Below are 23,878 nucleotides of genomic sequence, written 5' to 3' on the forward strand. Positions count from 1 at the left end.
TGACACGTCTGGGGTTTCTGCACAGTTTACACTCTCTGGAATCCGCAGCATGTTTCCTGGATCCACTCTGGGTTTTGCTTTTGTAAGAGCAGACAATTATGGGAGAGGTCTGCATTGGCTCCATCATCCAGGCCCAGGTAGCTTGGGCTTGCACAAGCTCTCCAAATTCTAGTACAGTTTTCACTGTATAAGCGAGTGGAAGTTGTAGTACCTGTTCTGTTAGTATGGTCCAGGAAACGTACCCTTCACATAGTATTGTGAATGCAATCACGGACCTGGGGATGTCATTCCCACGGATATAATGAGAAGTATCTCTTTGCTCCTCTTGGGTGTCTTCTATGAAATCTATTTCCTCCTCGGCCTCTTGTGTTCTTATTGCAAACCTAAGAGCAGCCCATTTTAGCAGGGTTGTACATCTGCACAGATTCACAGTGGGGGAATTTGTTAATGGAGGTTCCATGTCTTCTGGAGGGTCCATTGGCTAATCTAAGAGATCAACCTTCCATGCCATTCCATGCCTGAACGATAACAAAACGGAACTCAACTCATCATTCTGGGGACTGAATATCAGGAAACTTAGCCAAGATTACACAACCTTTGTCAGAGATGGCCATACAATTAAAGTTGCCAAGGAGGTAAAAACACTAGGTTTTTACCTGGACTCCTGTCTCACCTTGGCTAAGCAAGTAAACGCTATGGCACCCTCCACAGCCTATACTTGTAAATTGATCAGATCAGCTAGACCGTACCTCTCTACAAATAGTTGCACCACATTGGCAAGAGCACTCGTGTTGTTCAAACTGGATTATTGCAACACCCTCTATTTGGGGTCTAATAAATACATCACGCAAAATATCCAAATATTGCAAAACAATGCCCTTAGAGCGGAACTAGGAATCTCCAAGAGAGCTCAGATATCATTGACTAGAAGACAACCTAACTGGGTTTCCACAGTCGACAAAATTAAATTAAAAACTGCTTCTCTAACTTTAAAGTGTCTCAACAACCTCGCACCAAGCTACCTAACAGAGAGATTTAAAAGAAGAGTTACATCTAGACCCACGCGAGCTGCCTATACAAACTGCCTATCAGTTCCCCTGTTCAAAATGACCACAAGTGGAGGAAACCGCTTCCTCGTCAAAGCTGCCCAGTTGTGGATCTCTCTCCCACCCTCATTAAGGACGGACCAATCATACCCACATTTTAGAACAAATGTGATTAAGTGGCTTAAAGAAAATGTCCGATAGCCCAGCCACACGACCCAGTGACCGAGCAAACAAATTGGACTTTTTGACCTTCATGTGCGACCCGCACCTGCAATGCACTTGGACTACCTACTGTATTGAATACTCATTTGTAATGCATATGTATTACCTGCTGTATTCATACTAATCTGAATTCTGCCTTTGTAACCTATGTAACTATAAGCAACTTGTAAGCCTAAAGTATTCTTGTTCCCGTGCCCCGATACCTTCGGGTCTGGTGCGCGCTACAAATAAATAAACAAACTAACAAACCAGATCCACCTCCACTCGCGGGGGGAAAATAACAGTGTCTTCAAGATCATAAGGTTGAATGTAATATTTGAGGTTTTTTGGGATCTCTATAGGATCCCCTGTTGGAAGCTGGCACTTCCTCCCAAGTCTACCTTGATATGGTTTGCAGGAATGCAATTGTAGTCATCGTGGTGACAAACTCTGTATTATCCCCATGGTCTGCTATGAGGAATTGAAGTAGGCTAAGTGTTGTTCTCTCCTACTTCTTCCTGTAACTCACTCTCTTGCACTTCTCCAGCAGAAGATAATTATTTATTTATATAGCGCACAAAACCCAGAGGCATCTAGGCGCTTAAGAGATTGGTTACAGTGCTTCTGGTTACAGAAAGGAAGTGATTACATCATAGAGAAACTTACAGAGGCAATTACATCACCAGCAAAGTGCAAAGACAGTTTAGAGTGAGCATAATAATGGAGCCTCACCCCATGTTGAAGGGTGGCTACTACCATGGAGCCTCAACCCCATGTTGCAGGGCGGCTACTACCATGGAGCCTCACCCCATGTTGCAGGGCGGCTACTACACAGAGATGCAAAAGTCAAATAGTTGGGCAAATTCATGGAGCCTCACCCCATGTTGCAGGGCAGCTACTACCATGGAGCCTCACCCCATGTTGTAGGGCGGCTACTACACAGAGATGCAAAAGTCCAATAGTTGGGCACATTCATGGAGCCTCACCCCATGTTGCAGGGCGGCTACTACACAGAGGTGCAAAAGTCCAATAGTTGGCCACATTCATGGAGCCTCACCCCATGTTGCAGGGCGGCTACTACACAGAGATGCAAAAGTCCAATAGTTGGGCACATTCATGGAGCCTCACCCCATGTTGCAGGGCGGCTACTACACAGAGATGCAAAAGTCCAATAGTTGGCCACATTCATGGAGCCTCACCCCATGTTGCAGGGCGGCTACTACACAGAGATGCAAAAGTCCAATAGTTGGCCACATTCATGGAGCCTCACCCCATGTTGCAGGGCGGCTACTACACAGAGATGCAAAAGTCAAATAGTTGGGCACATTCATGGAGCCTCACCCCATGTTGCAGAGAGGCTACTACACAGAGATGCAAAAGTCCAATAGTTGGGCACATTCATGGAGCCTCACCCCATGTTGCAGGGCGGCTACTACACAGAGATGCAAAAGGCAAATAGTTGGGCGCGTTTATGGAGAATTCATTTCACTTGCAAGGCTGAAGAAATTGCTTTTCATTAGAACTTCAGTGCATGCAGTTTCCAAGGTTTTACAGTAAATTTCACAAAGTTTGTGAAGTCGATGGACTGCCTAGTGATAAAGGAAACACAACATGCCTATGTAAACAAGAGAAGAACCTTTTTTTTTATCTCACCTACTGAATCTTACCTTCCTTTTTATGTACTCGAGATGTAAGTCAAAGTTGGTTAATCATTTGTTACATTTCTCAAAATGTCATTACTAGGTCTAGGGAGATTAGAATAGCATTGGAGTTAAGTCTCTTTGCCTGTTTTTCAGACACCATCCACAGAACATGCTTTGGTCTTAATATATATATTTACTTTTTTACTTCTGGTATTGAGGTGACTCGTCTATTGTGAAAAGGAAGCTATCATTCCATAAAATACAAGCTCTTACCCAGGCCAACCTAAGATTTCAGTACTGGAAGAAAAGCGGGTTTCCTAATATACTCTGGCTCCTTTAGCTTCCATTTGAGATCAAATCATCAATCACATTTTAAATCATTCTGCTCGCCCGTTCAACTGGTTGAGCTCTTCGTGCCATTATATTGAGAATACAGCTATCCGTCTTCCCTTTGAGACTTCCAACGCCTCCCATGCCATCTCTGCGTGGGTCTTCCTAGGATTTTACATTTCAGTTCTGTTAATGCTTGGTTTTTAAAACTAGCTATACACTGGGTATCCTCTGTTTATTTATTTCCTCATTCACCCTCTTCCACTTGCACTTTTTTCCAACACTTTCTTGATCTTACTCCATGTCCTTCCTCACACTTACATTCTCATACTTCACGTGCCCAAGATTTTGAACTCTGTGCCCTGCACCATATGTTTCCCACCACTTTCAAAACAAACTTAAAACCTAATTATTTCTTAAACCCATCTTTCATACCCAAACCATTGATCAGTTATCAGTGGGCGCCATCTCTTTCACATGTACTGCATTCTCTAAATTCGTACAACCACCTGAACAAACTGCATTATAAATGGAGGAATACAATTGGAAAATACAAGCGAAAAGCATACAATAATCAATTTATAGAATAAAACGACCCATTAAAGTCGACTTGATGTACCTTCCACTCTTGAACAGAAACGTCATTACCAGGGCATGGGGAGCACGAATTTTTGCTCCATACCTGCAAACAAACAAAAGAAAAATCAGTTCATAGTATGAAAGATCATTCACAAAAACAAATCTACTCTCAGCAACAATATTTCTAAATGGCACAGAATGAAGAGATAATAAATATATGGTAAACTGAACATCACTCTACTGTAGAGACAAAGTAAGCAGTGACATGAAATGAAAGCTCAAATGAAGGGCAGCACTTTAATCATGGACAAATAGAAGCTTTCTACTAATAAAGCACGCTATGTCGAGCACTGAGAACAAAAACAATATTAGGTATGTGGGCCTATGGTGCACACTTTAACAATGAAATAGAACTTGTCCACGTGATACCATCAGGAAAGCAGGATCCCCTCCAAATGCTCCTCCACCCCTTGCTCATTCCCGCTTCCTCAGCTACCCACAGGACCTTATCTGTAACCTGTGGTTATCACTTTTGTGCAGCATCCTTTTGTTTCCCAGCTTCCTTTGCCTTTTATAAATCCCATACGTACATACAGATACTACCATATAACTGCTTGCTGGGCCCTCCCCTAATTTGACCTAGTGTAGGACTCTGCAACCTGTCGCTGCCCTGATGTCTTGGACTATGACGCCCATATTCTCTCACTGTTAACTATGCGTACTATCACTCACCCCAGAGGTCCCTTTAAGAGTGTTGCCATGGACATATGTTCAGTATAACAGACCCATTACAGTGAAATAACTGTACCAATTGTTTCAGAATGTTTTCGTTTTATTTTATTGTATATTAAAATTTCTCTGAAACCTTCATTTTTTAGACAAAGGTGGTTTTGTCATACTATCAAGTCGTGATAAGTCTTGTTATGTCATGCTAGATTTCATTTTTTGTTATAACATCTGACAGCATGGTCATGTCACTTTGTACAATACTGACACGAGCTGTGATGGAAGGTGACATGGCGCACCCCACAAACACTTAATTAAATACACGTTAGAAGCACTCCTTTTAGTAAAAAAAGGCCGCAGCGGCCAGTGTAGACCTGCACACTGAAGCTGGAAAGCAGATTACAACCCTGTTGAATTTAAGATTCCCTTGCAGCCTCATTAGCAGGACAAGGTAGTTAACTGCAGCTTACTTTGAGAAAGGTAGGCAAGTCTGTATTGTGCAGATTATTTCCAAGAAGACCATTGCCTCAGCCCAACAGAAATCAAACCTCCTATACCACCATTACTATCCTTTTAAAAGCTCCTACCAACACTAAATAACCTCCAGCCAGCCTGGTGCAGTGCACTGCTCAGAGGAGCCAGAGATGAGAACACACCCTCCTTTAAAGGGCCTGTAGGACCTCTTCGTTTTTCCACGTTATTGAACTTGGCTGTATTGGGCCTAGTAGAAGAGGATTTCCCTTTTCTGCTTCCTTGGGGATTGTTTGAAAACAACTATGCAGTGCAGGAAGGTCTCAAGGCCAGTACCTTGATTGGCACAGGTTCTGTATACAGGCCATAAAGGACAGTGGCCCTCCAAGAGTGTTGACCTTATAGTAAATGCCTTCCTCCTATGGCCCCATCAGGCTTCATTTTATAGCCTTGCCACCAATTAATTTCTCACATACTGCATTCCAGTGGCCTATGTAACAAATCACTACATGCAAGAGTGACACTCGTTCTCTCTTCTCCACCAGAGAGGGATCCTCCATGGCTCAGGGTAGGGGGATGCTCCGATCCTCTGTCCAACTCTCCTTTTGTGTACACAACACTCATCCTGAACACAGCCACCTCCTGGCTCCGACACCTCAGTCAGTGGATTTGGCTTTACGAGAACCCCCTACAATATCAGCCGGAGGGAATCCAATAGGATTATCAAGTTTGGAGCCCCATCACCACCAACAGACTCTTGAGTAGAACTCAAGGACGTCAAGCATCCTTCAACATCTCTTAAAGATATAATAACTACACTAGTAGCGGAGTTCATGAATGTTCCAATTACAAAAAAGGGAAGCTCTCATCGCTGCTTTTGATTCAATTTTCCTCTGGTCAAAACACAAAAAAACTACACATTTATCCCAAAGATCACAACCACTCACCCTTATATATTAATTTCACTACATGCTGTGATGAATTAAGTCTGTACGTGCTGGTCTCCTTGGCTCGTCCCAGTCTTGGCAATTCCTGCGCTTCCTGACCCAGTTTCCTTTTCACTCCATAAGAGCACAATTTGGCTTTAACCTTGGAAGGAGTCACAATTTGACTCCACAAGGACAAGGCTCAAAACTTTAAGACTACTACAGTATCGATCTATGGGCCCCCCCTTTCTTATGCAGGAGTGCAATGCTTTTTTGGTTACAAATTATATACTTGAGAGCAGTAAAACCTGCCCCATTGTGCCCATCTATGAAAAAGGTAACAGATCTTTACCGTTATCCTATCGCCCAATCACCTTTTTGGATGTAACATCCAAGTTATTCTCTGCCGTATTTAGCAAAAAATAGGAGTGGGTCATGGAGCAAAGAACAAATTACTTACCCAGGTAATGTTCTTTCCACTGGATGTTCTTCCCACGCATGTCTCATCTTTGATATATCCGATATCCTGCTTGCAGCTTCGGAAACCTTTACAGCAGAGTGTGCCAATGCGTCGTTGGCTCATGGTCCATCAGCGGCTTCCATCCCGCTTTCGGCTGCAACGTTGACACTGGTATAAGTAGCACGCACTTCGCCCGTTGCCTCAGTTCATGTTCCCCCCCCCCCCCTTTTAAGCACAGACGTTTAGAAGGTCAAAGAAACCCATACGTTGAAAGAGCAGAAGGTGTATGTTGTGATTAACTTTGCATTCATCTGGTGCAAGTGACTAGAATCTTGAGATGGAATGCAGGGCTTAGAATGTTTATCTACGAGTGTGTTCCAGGTTTCTCAGTTGCAAGGATGTAAGCCCTGAGAGAGGATGCCATACCTGACTCTAAGAACTGTATTTGATGTACCTGAACTTAAGTAAATAAGTTAACAGTTCACTGGAGTGTCAGAGTCATTTATGGCCGGACCCTGAATTCAACACTGGCGACGAGGATGAAGCTGGCTGTGCTGGGGGGGACAGCACCAAAGGGAGACACCCACCGCCCCACTAAGAGAAGTGATCCTCAGCGCTGGATGGCTGTGAGGCGCTGCAGGCGCAGTGATGGCAAGTGTGGCCCAGACAGAGGTGCTACAGAGGCAGAGGCGCAAAAAAGGCCCAGACAGAAGCTGTGAAGGCACTGGAATCAGAGAGCAGCCATGGCTGTCAACAGGTGCTGCGAGGGCAGTGAGGCGCTGCATGAGGCAGTGAAGAGCCGATGCATAAGGGGTGCTGCAGAGGCAGAAAGGCACTGTATGGCACAGTGAGGGGCAGTGAGGCACTGCAACTGGCAGCGAAGAGGCACTGCAGAAGCAGTAAGGTGCTGCATGAGGCAGTGAAGAGGTGCTGCAAGGCCAGTGAGGTGCTGCATGGGGCAGTGAAGGAGCACTGCATGAGGCAGTGAAGAGGTGTGAGGGCAGTGAGGCGCTGCAACAGGCAGTGAAGAGGCGCTGCAGAGGCAGTGAAGTGATGCTGCAAGGGCAGTGAGGTGCTACAAGATGCAGTGAAGAGTCGCTGCATAAGGAGTGCTGCAGAGGCAGCAAGGCGTTGTATGGCTCAGCGAGGTACTGCAAATGTGAAGAGGCGCTGCAGATGTGAAGAGGTGTGAAGAGGCGCTTTGCTGAAGTGAAGAGGCGCTTTAGTAAGGGCAAGTGAGCCCCTATGTGATGTGCTGCAGTGTAGTGTACAGTGAGGCACTACAAGAGGCTGCCAAGCGGCGTTGCAGAGTAAAAGTAATTGGACAGGAGGTCCAATGAAGCTGCTTAAAAGTGCCAGTTGAAAGTCAAGAGGTCTATTGGTTAGGAATGGCAGAGGCTGGAGTCTAAAGGGAGCGCTACAGGCGCTGTGGGGATCTGAAAATTGAAGTGACTTTGGTTAAAGTTTAAATGAGAAAATCTGTGTCAGGGAGTCACGTAGATCAACATTGCCATGGTTAATGGGAGAAAGGTGCAATGGAAGGACCTTTGTTATGTGGCTGGATTACAGAAGGGGCTGGTGGAAGTCCACGGCTATGAGTTGGGCGTGTTCCAGAAAAGTTTGTTGGAGCTGGAAGCACCGCTCTCATGGGTGTCTCAGCCTGAATGATGACCTCATTCAGAATACAGGGGGTGATGGCGATGACTACAGCGGAGCGAAGGCGTCACTAGTATCACTGTTTGCTTCTTTGGAACATTGAAGTGAGGATCTGTAAAGGAAAAGAAAAAGGAACCCAGCTACGTGTTGAGTCGTCATGACGTGGCAACTGCATGTGATTAGGTTCTGTTCTTAGATGATACGTGCCGAGGCGAAGTGCCTTGCTTGGCCAGATGATGGTGTTTTGTTAGGGCAAAAAGGAGCCGGAAAAGAGGAATGCCGTGGAGCACTAGCGGTTGTGGCTAGCAATGCGGAGGAAGCAATCGAAGGTATTGGGGAAAGTTTAAATCAGTGACTTGTTTTCCGTATTGGTACTGCATTTCCACAAGAATGACAGTTGGGGCGATGATCTCCGTTCCTGAAGATTTTTGCTGCAGATGCTAAGGGATACGTTTCATGGAAAGGGGGGTGCACAATTTAATTTTGATGGAAATGTTGTCGCACTATTGATGTTTGGAGTTAACATTCAATAATGCATATCTGTGATGATGAGGCCTATTAATGTTTTCTTAATTGGTGGTTGGATGTCTGTTTTGGGAACCTCGAGGAACCAACCAGGAGGGTGATGTATGGTTTATCACCATCTGGTGGAAGGTTCTAGTGTTCATTGTGGTTGGGCCACAATTCAAGTTTGGTAAGTCATGCTATTGCCATAAGGGTGAAATTCGCTAAAGAAGTTCAATACAAGTGTTTGAGTAACTCAACCATGCATTTCTCCACAGGATCTTACCATTAAGACTCTGCAGGCTTAAATTATGGTATTGTGATGCAATGTTTGTTATTTTAAACCATTTTTAATGCTCAATTCGTCATTTTGGTATGTGCGTGGTGTAGAGCATGGTGCAGGACTCATACTTGTGAGTTTTGCAGCGGCTGACATGTACTGTCTAAGGTTGGGAACTAGTGGTCCTTAGTTGTGCTGTGACACAAATTTGGTGGGGCATGGTCACCGAGTAGCTGGCTGTGGTAGTACACAGTTTTGTGGTGAACTAGGTAGTTCCTGGTTATGTGGTGCCTTTGTATTTGGCATATGTGGTCAGACATTTGTGGGAGTCTGGCTGGTTTGTTGTGCATAATCCAATGTTCAAAGTAGATATGTATGACTATGTATCGTAACCTAACATTTATGTCCACAGGTACACTCCAAGATCAACCGTGCACGTTTAAACTATGGACTCTTATCTGGCGTTTTTGTTTTACTGTTCACCATGTTTATACTAAATTAGTTGTTCTGAGTGTTGTGGAGTAGAATTGTGTGTGGGTTCAGTGTGCAAGTCTGAGTGGATAGCATAGCATTGTGTTGGATCAAAGGGTGCAATTTATGTGCTCTCTTCATGGTTTAAGTCAAGTTGTTTGGCAAATTGGTGTCAGGGTTGTGTCGTACCAGTGGTGCCAACGTGACAGACTTAATCTCAGTGGGTGTGTGATAGGGTACAATTGGTGTTCTCTCATGTAGTGAGGTCGAGTTGTGTGAGGTAATGGTGTCTAGTTTGGTGTGTTATCAGTGGCGCCAATGTGACTAGAACTTACGGTATTTATTCTCAGTGGGTGTTTTAGGCTAGGTGCTATAATCTTTATGCAAGTTCATGCAAGTGGATTTCTGGTGGAGTGTTGTGGATTTCTGGTGAAGTGTTGTGGGTTTGATGTTGGTTGATTTTGGGGTTGACATTGGTTGGGGGCTGGCTTCCTGTTTTTAAGTTTGGTGGTATTGGCCTGCCACGTGGAGGTTGCTGGGTTCAGTGTATTCAGTCTATCAAGTTTTCTTCCACAGGTGACTTTAAAGTTTAACAGTGCTGATTTCACGTGGAGATAAAATGTTTTGGCAGCATGCAATTGGCATTTTAGTTATGTTAGATTAAGATAGGAATTAGCTGTCATGAGAGGTCTTTGGTATCGAAATTTTGAGCATGAGTGCAAGATGCCGTAGCAGTACGTTTTGAGAATGGAGTGCAAGCTGGCCAGAGTTATAAGTCGTGGCCTTTATCAGGGATGCATTTAGCGAAATGGATGTTTGTGAGTTTAACGCTAAAAAAAAATAAAATAAAAAAAGGTTTAGCTGTTCCATGTAGGTAGATTCATATGTTCTCTCCACGGGTCGACTGTAAAGCTTAAAAGTTGGTACACTATTTAGTTTTTGCTTTGACACAAGTGTGATGTTGGATGAGTGTCAAAACACGTGTTTTTGGGAACTGGTTCTTTAACCCTACATTTTCCCACAGTTACATTATCAGTATGGGCCCTGTAGGCTTGAATTTTGGACATTGATGTGGCGTTTCTTTTACTTGGTTACCATGTTCAATTGGCCTATATGTGTATGTGTGTGGGGAGTGGTGGTTGTTGACTCAGGTGCAATGTCAACGTTATAGTGTTTAGCTTTTGCAAGAACAGTGTGGTTTTAAATTCAGCTAGAACAATGTGATATATATGGCAATGCAAACGTAAACTACTTACTGGTGATGTAGCAGGAGTAGGGAGTGGTGCTGTACATGGATTGTTAAAATCTAAGTGTATGAGGTGTAGCTTCAGTGGATGTGGTGTGAAGGGAGTGAGATGAGATATTAGTGTTATGAGTGTTAACAGTGTTCATCATTAGCTGTTCCATGTAGGTAGATTAATATGTTCTCTCCACAGCTGGACTTTTAATTTTATTCCACAGATGGACATTAATGTTTAATGTTAATAGATTTTTGAAGTGGTGACAAGGTCTAAACTTTTTGGATTTGTTTTCGGTTATTGTGAAATGCTTTGATTAATTTTTGTTTTTTCAGGTGGGACCTTACTGGACGAATCTTTTGATGAAATATTGATCTTGTCACTCATATTTTACTGCTGTTGTTGTCCCTATAGGGGGAAGATGTGTTGTGATTAACTTTGCATTCATCTGGTGCAAGTGACTAGAATCTTGAGATGGAATGCAGGGCTTAGAATGTTTATCTATGAGTGTGTTCCAGGTTTTTCAGTTGCAAGGATGTAAGCCCTGAGAGAGGATGCGGGTGGGTGCCCTATGTCCCCTTTTTACTTACCTGACTCCAAGAACTGTATTTGATGTACCTGAACTTAAGTAAATAAGTTAACAGTTCACTGGAGTGTCAGAGTCATTTATGGCCGGACCCTGAATTCAACAGTGTAAATAACAAGAAAATGTCCCAAAGATAGAGGGATAGGCTGGGAGGGCGATGAGGAATACGTGGGAGGAACTTTTATAGAAATTATAGGTCAATAAAATGGCAACTAAGAAACCATACTAATTGTCGGACCAAAAATGTTATTTAAATTATCAGTTGGCCATGTGATTTGATTTGTCGGTAAAGCCACTTGAGAGGTGAGACAGAGAATATCTGAACATAGATCCTGTATAACCAATAAAGTGGTAAACAAACCTCTGGTGGACCATTTCGTTCGATTAAATCATAAAGATACAGAATTAAAATGGTTTGTTTTACAATCAATTAAGCCACAGAGCCGGGCAGTGATATGGCCACAATATTGCATCAGATAGAACAACGCTTAGATACAGTACGGCTGGGACTTAACGTCTCCGTTCAGTGGAATAATCTTATCACAAAAAGATAGGAGTATTCTCAAGTGTTAACTGTAGAAAAAGGTTAGTACTGAAGACCATTCTGAAGTGTTCAGACGTGTCAATGTAATCTAAATAAAGTAGCCCTATTTGGAATATCTGTGAAAGTCTGGTTTGACACAATGACACACCGAAGGTAAGCAGCTAGAAGATATGAAGGTTGAATATGTCTAGATGGCCATTGATATGTAAGACACCTGAGAGATAACAATAACATGGAGGTAGGAGACTAATGGACAAACCAATGGGAGAGTTGTGTCTCTAATCTAATGCATATATGTGTGGACCCTTAAGTAATCTGCGGAGATGAATAGAGCGTACTCATATCAGTATGGTATTGCGTTTAACAACAAAAAGGCATGGATGCAATATGGTACGTAATGGAAGTTTAACTAATGGAAATAAAAAAAAACACAAGTCAGTCTGCATTGATATATGGAGAGAAGAATTGTAGCACATAGTATAGTGGTCCTCGAGAATCGTGACATTTCGCGATAATGGAGGAATGGATAACAACCGACAGGGATTGAGAATATATGTGGCTCCTTGTTTAAATGAGGCATAAGTAAGGGCAATATATGCTAAGAGCTATGTAGCGCAAGGCATACCCGATAAGGGAGTGTGAAGTGAAATTAGACAAGTAGGGACTAGTCCTCTTTCTATGACCATGGATTGATCATAAACCAAGCATGTACGTGGCGCGGGTGCATTGTGAATACCCCCGTGATGAAATGAAGACGCCAGGATTACTTTAGTAAGAGGTAAGTAAGAAAGACTTCATTTGAATCCATTTAAAATGAAGAACGTAGTTATGCAAAGCGCACGCGAGTGTGTAAGGCTTGAGTGAAATCTGAAAATCATTCGTTAGGATATACTGTTTGTGATATCCAGGGACTCGGTCTAGAACAAAGAAAGTTAATGATACAATAATGAGCGGGGATGCCGACGCATTTAGATTGAACATCAGGAAATTGTGCAACACACGAGAGAATATCGTGCGTGGTAATATGACCTGAAGAGTTAGTAATTTTCGCTATCAGTTCATTAGGCACAGACGTTAGACAGAAGTGGGACTCGGTACGCCCAAATATAGGGGTTTACCGTTAACAAAAGATTTGGAAGGAAGCTTTTTGAAGTAACAGTTATAATAAGAATCTAAATAGCAGAGAATGGACAGAAATTGGATGCAAATTGGTGGAATAATTAGCATAGTTTATTGAGTTTTGACAAGAAATGTCATGTTTTGTCTTTAGTCTGACAACACATTTGGTGTGTGAAGCGGTGATGTGCTGGGAATTTGTCTCGAGTGCATTTGACTGAAAAAGATTTGCTAGAAAAGGGATTGGTCGGTGTCAACTATCAGTGGACGACTGATATAAATGGAACAGCCGCAACTAATTTAGTATGTACTAGTATTAGCTGAAAATATAGAAATGCGATAAAAAGAGGCTGATGGCACAATGATGTTAATGGGTTACCAAAACTAAAAACGGTGTGTTCCCACCACAGGTGAGAAAAAGGAACCTACGTCATATTGTGAGCGAGAACCTCTGATTGTATACAGAATAGAGTGGGAGAAGAGATCCTGCAACAAACACAGGGCTTTGGGTATTGCGAGTGTGAGTATACAACTTATATATGTTCCGATACCCTCGTTTGCGATCAAGATTAAGACATTTGAGCAGGAAACATTGGGTAGAATTAACCCAGTTTCTATTATCTTTCAGGCAAAGCCATAAGAAATGGTTGATTTTGAAGGTCTGCTGGGGATTTGTCCATAACATCTGTACCTCCTCCATGAGTGAAATGTGGAGGCGAGTCAGATGAGTAATTACTTGCGAGAGTTACTAGATGACACAATAATAGTGATATTTGAATAAGTGAGGATGACAAAAACTGATGACAATGAGTTTTAATTGTTTTTATAGATGGTGTGGCTCACCCCACTGTATATTAAGCAACACACATTCGGTATTTCGCTTTTTGTCCAAACGAAGGTTGCATCAACAAAGGTGCACGATCTGTGATGTCCTGCTCAGACAACCGAAACACGTGTCGACCTATAAATCTGTTGGAATGTTGACATACAGATATTTCCCCTGTAGTAAAGAAAGGGAAAAATATTATGTGAATGAACCATTGTGGATAGTGATAGATGTTACACTACCATTTTGTAAAATAAAGATAGATTGCTGAGAGGGGAGTATGAGTAGGAGTGAGTGATGGGATAGTGGACTGCGAGTAGTAACTTTCGAGCTATGTAGATGAAATATGTTATTTTTATAATTTGTGTAATAAAACAATATATTTTTTTGAAGTCAAATAGTGAGTAAGAGTATATTGTCATCCTCTATCCACTGGTCCATTGTGTTTATATTCTCTGTATTTTTGCCTGGAGGACCAGGGATATAATTCAGGTACTCTTTATATTTTTGGAACCTCAGGTACTTCCTGTGCTTGGAATGTATGGGCACATGGAAGTAAGCATCCTGAAGACCGAGTGGCACCATCCAGTCCTGGAACTGAAGGGCCTGAAGGATCTGTGAAAGTGACCATATTGAAACTGTCCTTCCGGAGGAACTTGTTCAAGCGTCTTAAGCCCAAAATGGGTCGCAGTCCTCAGTCCTTCTTGGGAATTGGGAAGTAACATCCTTGTTTCCTCTCCACTACCGGTACCACTTCTACTGCATCTTTCTATAACAGGGTGAGAACCCCCCCGTAAAAGGAGCGGATCTGGATCCTTCAAGGAAAGGCTGCTTGGCAGAGAATTCAGAGGACTTTTTGAGAATGTGTGACAGTAACCATGGGCTACTGTTTGCATGGCCAAAGAAACTGAAGTAATGCTGTGCAATTCTTCCAAATGCTGTGTCAGTCTGCTTCCCACCACAGTCCTGTGGACTAAGGCCGCAAAGAGATTTTGGTGATGTGACTGCAGCAAACGACAAAGAGGCAGAGGTTGTGTGGGCAGCTCTACCCCTCGCCCTCGAGAACAACGAGGCAGTATTCCTCTGTCCACTTTGAGAGACCTGTCCTCTCGTTCTTCCAACCAAAGAATAGAATCAAAGGACTGACCTCTCCAACTCCGAGAGGTCGAACTGGATTGCTCTTGTAGCCGAATCACTGCTACCAACGATTTTGCAGCTGCTTTGGAAGTTTGCAACTTTTCCAAACTCTCGTTGGCCTTTGAACCCAACAACTGTGAGCCATCAAAAGGCACATCCAACAGCCTCGCATGAACGTCTGGTGAAAACACTGACTTGCACAGCCACGCAAACCTTCTGGTTACAGTGCTTGCCGCCATAACACGCCTAACACAATCTGAGGTGTCTAAACCAGCCTGCAGAAATTGGCATATAGCGTCATTGTTATCCTACACAATGTTGAGGGAGCCTGCCCTTTCCTCACCCTCTGGAATGTGTTCTGCGCCCTTTGGCACAACCTCCCACAAAGTGTATGAATACTTTACTAGGGCACAAGTAGCATTAACAGATTTTAGTGCCATGCTACCCGCCGAAAGAACAAGTTATATACCCCTCGTAACGTTCATTCAACTGGATCTTCCCTCCCATGTATTCCTGATCTTTGTCAGCTGCTTTGGAAAAAATAAATATATTTTTGGCAAAGGGCGCTGTGCTTCGATGCATTCGACTTAATGTCCCTTGAGGGCCTCCGTCTCGAGGTCAACGTCATCACTGGTATATATAACAGGCAGCGCCCGTTACCTTAAATTCTGCTTTTTTGCCTTCCTCCCACAGGATTACAGGCATTAGCATGTCCAAGACAGTATCAGACAGTAAAGGAGTGGAAGGTGTAATGCACAGAACTTCTACAGCGGGCGTGCTGGGAGGGGCGACGAGGAATAGGTGGTAGAAACATCCTGTTGAAAGAACGTTACCTGGGGCATTAACTTGTTCTTCAAATGGATTGTGTCCTCCCACGTATTCCTTATCTCTAGAAAGACTCCCAAAGCAGTGTAAGGTTTGGAGGAGGGAATACAAATTTGCCAATCATGAATTTCATTCTCAAGTTTCATCATGGACAGAATGCAAAACCGCCCTTCCAAATCCTCCTCCTGGCCGGAAGACTAATCCAGGCAGTAGTGCTTCGTGAAGATATGAATGGTAGACCAGGTGGCTGCCACACAAATGTTATTTATCGGCACCCATATTTGTAAGGCATAAAACGAAAACATGGCCCTTGTGGAGTGAGCCCTCATGCCTTCAGGGGGATCCTTTCATGCAAGCCTGCAGCATTCTGTAACACCTAGGATTATCCAACTGGATACATTTTGTTTTGTGACCGCCAGACCAAATTTGTGTCCGGTGTACCCCACAAAGAGTAGGTCATCTTGTTGTATTTTAGCCAATACGTGATATGTAAAATTTAAGTGCCCTTTTTGCATCTAGCCAGTGTAGCCTTTTTCTCCTCCTTGCTAGGATGTGGAGGTGGATAGAATGTTGGCAAAACAATCTTTTGAGAGATGTGAAAATCCGATACAATCTTTGGAAAAGAAATCTAAGCTTCACCCTTCGAATAACTTTGTCCTTATAACAGTTGTAAACGGTGGTTTACTGGCTAGGGCCTGTAACTCACTCACCCTGCGGGCGGATGTCAAAGCGACTAATAAGATGGTCTTAAAAGTCAGCAGTCTCAAGAGACATGAGTGAAGTGGATCAAATGGAGTGCACATAAGAAGTTTTAGGACAAGATTCAAATGCCAAACTGGGAATTGAAAGGGGGTAGGAGAGACCCATTACATTTGTGAGCCCCTTTAGAAATTGTATATATCGGTGGCATTTTGAAATATGAAACTTCTTCCAATCTTGAGCGCCAGATTTGCCAGATGTGATAAGAAAGACAACACCATAGGTGTATCGCACTGAAAAGGGTCAAATTTTTTTCCCTGCACCAGCTGCAGAATTTCTTTCCAACGGCGGCGGTACTAGATTTAGTTGCTTCATCACGTCATCCGGGAGGTCCCAATCCTTATATCTTAACCTCTCAGAAACCATGCGTGTCTTGACTTCTGCATGGAGAACCCGACCCTCCTCTCGCAAGAGTAGGTCCTCTCTTTGTTGAAGACGCATCGGAGGGCAGATTGAAATGTCCAGAAGGTCTGGGTACCACGTCCTCCGGGCCCAATTCAGGGCAGTGAGTATCATGGATTTCCCAAACTTTCTCAACCTCCTGATTACTTGAGGAATGGCAGGGACTGGAGGAAACTACGAACGCACGCCCTAGAGCTCCTCTTGGAGGAAGTTCCCTGGAGCAGGACAGTTCGCACTGGTCGCGAACAGGTCCACTTGAGGGGTTACCCAAACAGCAAAGATCTCTTGAGGCACTTCCCGAGCTAGTTCTCCCTGCTCAGAACGTCCGCCGCCGTGTTCTCTCCGGCCAGGTGAACGGCTGCTAGGGAGATTCCTTCTTTGAATTGCCCAGAACCAGAGCTGCATCACCTCTGAGCACAGTGGTAGTGACCCTACACCTCCTCTCGTTGAGGTACTACATGGCCACTGTGTTGTCCTTCATTATCAGGACTTTCTTTCCCCGTACAGAGGGCAGAAAGGCCTTTAGCACAAGTCCGATTGCCCCAAGCTCCAAAAGGTTGTGCAGTTTGGACTCCGATGGAGACCAACGACCGCTAACTGCCAGATCATCAGCGTGCACTCCTCACACTAGGAATGAGGAGTGAGGAGTCTGCAACTATCTCCGGCCACGGTTGCCAAAAAGGTTCTCCCTTCAGAATGTTGTCATCGCAGGCCGACCACAGGAGATCCTGTATGACCCTGCTCGGAACCTGAAGCAAATCTGACATCTTGCCAGAGAACTGAGACCACTGTGTCCCGAGAGCTCACTGGAGGGATCTCATTCTCAGGCGACCCTCAGGCACCAGGTAAATGCAGGATGCCATGAGGCTGAGCGACCTCAAAAAGTTGAAGGCCGGGAGACGCGGAGGACTCTGGAATTTGGTGATCTGCAGAATACGTTGAGCCCTCAACTCAGGTGGCGAGGCTTTTCCCAAGGATGCATCGAGGACTGCTGCGATGAACTGGAGTCTTTGAGATGGCATCACGTGTGACTTCTTGAAATTGAGGGAGAAGCCCAGTCTGTAGAGAGAGTGGCAAGTTATGCTAAGATGTTTAAGGACCTGTTTGGGGGAAAGGGCCCTGATCAGCCAATCGTCCAGGTTGGGGTAGATGTGAATCCCTCCCTCTCCTGAGATTTGCTGCCACCACTGCCATCAACTTGGTCAAACACCTTGGGACGGAGGTCAGCCCAAATGGCAGAACTCCAAACTGATAATGAGAACCACCAACAACGAACCTCGGGTACTTTCTGTGCTTGTGATGGATAGGCACATGAAAGTAAGCATCCTGAAGCTACAATGACACCATCCAAACCTAAAGCTGGAGGGCCTGAAGGATCAGAGAAAGGGTGACCACCTTGAACTTTTCCTTTCTGAGGAATTTGTTCAAGCATCTCTAGTCCAAGATGGGTCTCAATCCTCTGTCCTCCTTGAGGATTAGAAATAGGGAGAGTAACACCCCTTGTTAATCTCTGTCACAATTACTGGTTCTATAGCACCTTTCTCTAGCAGGCTCAAAATTCCCTGCAAAAGGAACAGATCCAGAACTTTGAAGTAGTGGCTCCCCGGTGGATGATCGAAAGGCCTTCTTAAAAAGGGGGGGGGGGCAATAACCATGTGCTACTGTTTCCAACGCCTACGCATCATCTGAAGTAATGCCATGGCATTCTTGTAGACGTTGAAAGAGTCTGCCGCCCACCGGGGTTTTGTGGGTTAAGGCCTCGGGTTTTGAGGCGGTGAAGTGATAGCTTAAGCAGCGACTAAGAGTAAAGTAGCCGTTGCTTGGGGGGACTTGGCACCTCTTCCCAGTCCACCACAAGGGAATTTTGTTTACCCCCTTTGACTGGCCAGTCCTCTCGATCTACCAAAAGAAGAGTAGTAACGAAAGGACCTACCCCTCCAAACTGGTCCACTGGGGTGTGACGGTTGTGGCTGTCTGATAGCGGCACCAAGTGATTTTGCTGCCACCTTCAAGACTCATCAGCCTTGTTGTTCTAAGGAGCTCACGGTGGCAACAGTAAAAACAGATACAAGTGATCACAGTTCAAGGGCGTTTATTAAACTGTAAATGCAGGGTGGAAAAACACCTAATCTAAACCTAGATCTAAGATGGGAGCAAGCGTTGACCATCAAATGGAAAATAAGGCAGTCCTTGGGGCGTTGTGTCAAAATAAAAAGGGCCTATACGAAGAAAAACCTATTGCCGATTCCTCACAACTAATTACAAAAAGTGTGTGGGATAAGGGTTCAATAAAGAAAGAAGTGTTCACAAATAATAAGTCAGGATGTGATTGCCATCAGTCTCCCTTCCCCAGGTTTTCAGCACGGGACAAGGTGGGATCTTGGAGCACAGCACACGCTTGATCTTTCTCAGCACGCGCTAACAGTCCTGTTCCAGCTATCAGGTTGTTCGATGGTGAAGTCTCTTTTAAAAAATAAAATAAAAAAGTCTTTCGCCTTCGAGGGCCTGCGGTCTTCCACAACAAACAAACAAAAAGTTCCTTTCTCAATGGACTTTGGGTGAGGACTTTCCACCCCTGGATCTCCCTCTACCAGGCTCGGACCCACTTGAAAAGGGGGACCATTCCACTTCCCCAAGTCTACCAGTGTTTCTTAATTTCACGAGTCTTAATGTCTTTTTAAACTATTCTTCAGGCTTTGCCTCCGATTGTCGTCTTCCCTCTGCCGGGTTCACTCTCACCAGCTTCTACAGACAATTCACTATGGGACTTTAGACTTCGGTCCGCCTCGTTAGCATCCCTCCGCCGGATTCCCTCTTGCCAACTTTTAACTAACAGTTCATATATTAGTTTTCACCATGCAGGATTAATTTCTTTCACAATCATTGGTCGGTCAAAGACTTTCAACGGTACAGAGGATTTTACAAGACCCCTGTATGACCACTTTGACCTCTCTTCGCCTCTTCCCAAGGCCTTCTGGTTACGGTAGTCTCTTACCATCAGGTAATCGCCCAGAGTTCCCTGCGTTAAAACCCTTGTGGTGCCTTTTGCCTCCATTACCGGTTTCCCCCCTCTTTTCTCAATAGTTCCTTTCAAAGTTCAAATAAGCTCTTGCTACTTTTTCGTTCACAGTTTGGTTTCTTATCAACTCTCCCCTCGACTCACTGGCTGTGATAAACTGCTTGGCTTGCTTCTCCTTTGAGTCAAGGTTGGTACTACTGAGACAAGCGTCTCTCTCCCCACCTTGGTTATCAACGCAGGAGGGTCCTGTGTACCGTAGACATCTGCTGCAACACACTGGCCTCTGTTCACGGTCTTATGTTTTCAGTTGCAGAGGTTTCACGGGCCTGTTTCGGAAAGGGCAAGGTCACGTCTCTCCTTGTCACCCTCTCAGTATTCGCCGTCTTTCGCCTTCTCTTGAACTACCGTGCCGAGTTAGCCCTCACGTTGTGCGGGTTGACTTGCTCATCCTGTGCTTTCGTGCTCCACATTTCATCACTGTGGGTAAAGGAAAAGGCTATCAGATGTGTGATTTTGCCTGACCCATAGGTTGGAACATGTCAGGTGAACAGCTCTGGAATTAGTCTGTTTTCCTCGGTGTTGTGAGAAGGTGTTCGTGTCGGAAAGGGGGGGGGGGGTTAGAATGTTCGAGTATCCTACGGGATATAGAGATGAAGAGCTGTTGTGAAGAAAACGGGAGTGATTGGGTTTATGATCATGAGATAAACAAGGGGGTTTGTGGGAACGGTAGTGTTTTGTCTGAGCAGGTTGGGAATGCAGGACTTGATAATCAGAGGGATGGGAAAGAGAATAACGGAGTATTCGGGGAAGATGGCGAAAAGCAGGGATTCTGAGAGAGTGGGTTTCTGGATGTAACTGAGGTTAGGCTTCTAGGGGAGTTGTTATATTTATATGGCAGGTTTGATGTGAGGAAGAGGGAAAGATGTATTACAGCCTATAAAGGCCTTGGTATCTCATCGTCCTCTCCTCCTTCGGTAGAATACTGCGTCTCACCTGGGGCATGTCACCAAACATACCACCAAGTTCCCCTACCCAGGTGATCCTCCCTCACTCGTCCACCCACAGGGTTGGGATCTGAGAGCGCCAGCCATACCCTGGCCACCTGAATAAGGGACTCCCGAGGTCTACCTGGGAGAATACCCTCAGGTTTCTCACACTGCTGAATGCCGTCATAGGGCATGTTGAGCAGTCTGGACTGCGCATCCGGTGCAAATCCGGACCACAACCACGCAAACCTGTGCATCACTGTGCTCACCACCATGGCTCTACCGATACTGTCTGCAGAATCCAAACTACACTGGAGAGACTCACACATCGCTTCCTTTCCAGCTCTCACAATATTCAGGAAGCAGTCTCTCTTCCGCCTCCGGAATGTGTTCAGCCGCCATAGAGATACAATCCCACAAGGTGAACAAGAACTTTGCAAGTGCATAAGTGGCATTGGCCGATTTTAGCGCCATGCTACCGGATGAAAACACCTTTTTCGCCATTACGCCGAAGCATTTATCACCCTATCTGGCGGTATGGTGGTATGTTGCTTGCTTGGACGTGGAAGTTGCTGCCTTAACTACCAGGCTTTCCGGTGTCGGGAGTCTGGATAAGTAATCCGGTACACTCCTTGAAGGTCTGTATACTTTGGCAAGGTTCTTTTTGACAGCCAGACTTGTATCCGTTGCCTCCCAATTTGCTTTAACGTTCTTCTGAAGGGCAATGTGAAAAGGTAACACAGGGTCCTTCTGTGGTCCCTTATCCGAAATATCAGTAAGATTGTCCTGTTCAAATTGAGGAGCTGGCCCCATCCCAAGAATTCAATTACCCTAGACATTAACTGTCTATAGGAAGAATCTGAATGCTCTGCCAGGTCTGGCTTGCCAAATTCCAGCTCTGACTATGTATCAATGCCACTTGCTGACTAAATTTTCATAGGAGGTCCCCAATTCTGGATTCCTCCAAAATGAGGGCCTCAGGAACATTAGGTGTTCCAAACTCTAATCCAAAGGGTGGGGTAGCCTGGTCAGATGGCTCATGTTCGTCATATATGGAGGACAAGGACTTAAAGAAATCCTTTCAAGGCAGTGGTTTAAAAGGTCTTCTCGATTTCCTTCTATGGAATCAAAGATTTAGACGCCAACGGCATCGACTTTGATGGTGTCCATGACGTGAATGCTTCTGGCATCACAAGCTTTGACGCCATCAACGTCCATGGAGTCGTCGAAGGACTCGTCCCCCCGACTTGATGAGTCCTCGACGGACGAGGACTGGTCCTGTTGAGTACAGACCTGGACGGTTCTCGAGGGGTTGATGGCTCGTCTCCCGGGCTCAATGGAATGCAGAATTGGGCCTTAGACTTCTCCCCGTCGATGTGACAGGAATATGACCTTTTGTCAGATCCTTTGAACGGGTTGGGGCCGCCTTTTTGAAAATTGAGCATTTTCTGCCTGAATACCTCCCATTCGGCTGGAGTCGCTGACTTACTTGGGCAGGCTATTTTCCTTTCCAGCGAGAAATCAGAGGATGAGGAAGGAGATCTATGGCACTGTTTTTTCATCTTTCTAGATGAAGAGTGCTGTGAACCATTTCGCGAGAGCATTTCTTCTTGACTTGTCCAACGATTGCCTTTTCCACTGGTGTCGTCCAAGGGGATTTCATAGGGGGCCTACCCACTGCCAACTTCCACTTACGCTCCTTCAATGCCTTACCAGTCATGGACTCGCATGACCCACGGTATGCCGTCCTATGCTCAACACCATGGCACCCCAGACAGGCCCTATGCAGATCTGTAATGGACATCTTGGTGCCGTAGTCATGACACTTCTTAAACCCGGTCTTCAGGGTCGATGAAGAGGCCATTTCTCGAATGTCGCAGTTTGAGGAAACTGCAAGCGGGCCGTAACCTGTGAAGCATAAGCTATCACGAAAAAACAGAATTGAAGCCAACAGGCGTTGTGCGTGTGTAACAAGTTACTTACCTGTACCTGTTGTTCTCCAGCATGGGTCTGTAATGGATTCACATGCTCATGAATATTCCCCCAGTGTTAGGCCGGGAATCCTCAGTAAAAGAAAAAACAGTTTCACTTACAAACTGTCTTTCTCTTATAAACCAATCAATGGGCTCTGGATCATACTGCCCCCAGCCAATGACTGCCTTCTCCCTAAGCCCCGCCTCTTGCGGGCATCTTCAGATTTGGTAGTACGTTAAGTGGCAATATGACCAAGAAGAGCCACAGAGGGGCAGGAGGGAGGGTTCGCATATGAATCCATGCCAGACCGATGCTGCCTGAGAAACACATTAGTGGGCCGTAACGCTCCCCAGTAATCCCTTTCAGGCTCATCCAAATTGGGGTACATGGGAAATGTTAAAACTGCCCCCAATACAATATGGTCCATGGAAAATGCCACAAGATCACCTAGGATTGCCAGGGGGAAGTAATTCTGCCCAGAATTCGGCCGATAAATAGATGCTAAGGTGACCTGCTATAAAGAGACGTCGCCCTTCTCCACACAGTTTTATCTTTTCAACTTGAAGTGGGATGTTCTTCCTCACAAGAACACCAATTCTGCGCTTCTTGAGACAGTGTGTGGAAAAGAACTGCTGTGGAAACTCCCTCGTCCGTAGCATGCCCACATATGCCCTACTCAGGTGAGTCTCTTGAAGAAAAAACTATATCAATCTGCTGTTTTAACCTATGCAACAGTAGGTTACATTTCCTGGGGGAGTTTAACCCCCTCATGTTATGGGTCAAACACTGCAATTTCATTGGGCCCATGAGATTAACAAAGCACCCATGAGGCTGCCCCGGCCTGCCCCAGCTGAGACCCACTTCCAAGAAACGTGTACCCCTCCCTCCCCCACCCCCATGACCTCAGTGCTCCCATGCCTCCTCCATCTTGCCAAACAGACAACATGAACAAACACATGAACCAGACATAGACTATACCCAGGCATGTAGAAGAAGATATGCTTTGTCAGGGACCATCCTCCCCACACGGACAAGCCTGCCTCCTCCTTCCCCGGACCAGAGCCCCCCCACCCCCCCAATTCCACCCCAGCACCCAAGATCAAAAGCCACATGGAAGCATGAAAACAACGCGTAGCGACCCCACACTCACATAATCCTTTCTGCAGGGGATCC

At 45.0% G+C, this 23,878-nt stretch overlaps 1 protein-coding gene across 3 annotated transcripts in view; it reads right to left on the bottom strand.

The window, feature by feature from the left end:
* PXMP4 (peroxisomal membrane protein 4) overlaps positions 1-23,878 on the bottom strand; it is a 150,047-nt gene that overhangs the window by 111,449 nt on the left and 14,720 nt on the right. For all 3 annotated transcript variants that reach the window (XR_011304424.1, XM_069652147.1, XM_069652148.1), the window contains exon 2: positions 3,840-3,902. Coding sequence is in view for 2 of the 3 variants with exons in the window: in XM_069652147.1 (XP_069508248.1) it covers positions 3,840-3,902 (63 nt within the window). In the remaining variant the exon portion in view is untranslated. The remainder of the gene's footprint in view (positions 1-3,839; positions 3,903-23,878) is intronic.

This window comes from Ambystoma mexicanum, chromosome 3p, assembly GCF_040938575.1.
Source record: "Ambystoma mexicanum isolate Mex_15411 chromosome 3p, UKY_AmexF1_1, whole genome shotgun sequence".
Classification (NCBI taxonomy): Eukaryota; Metazoa; Chordata; class Amphibia; order Caudata; family Ambystomatidae; genus Ambystoma; species Ambystoma mexicanum.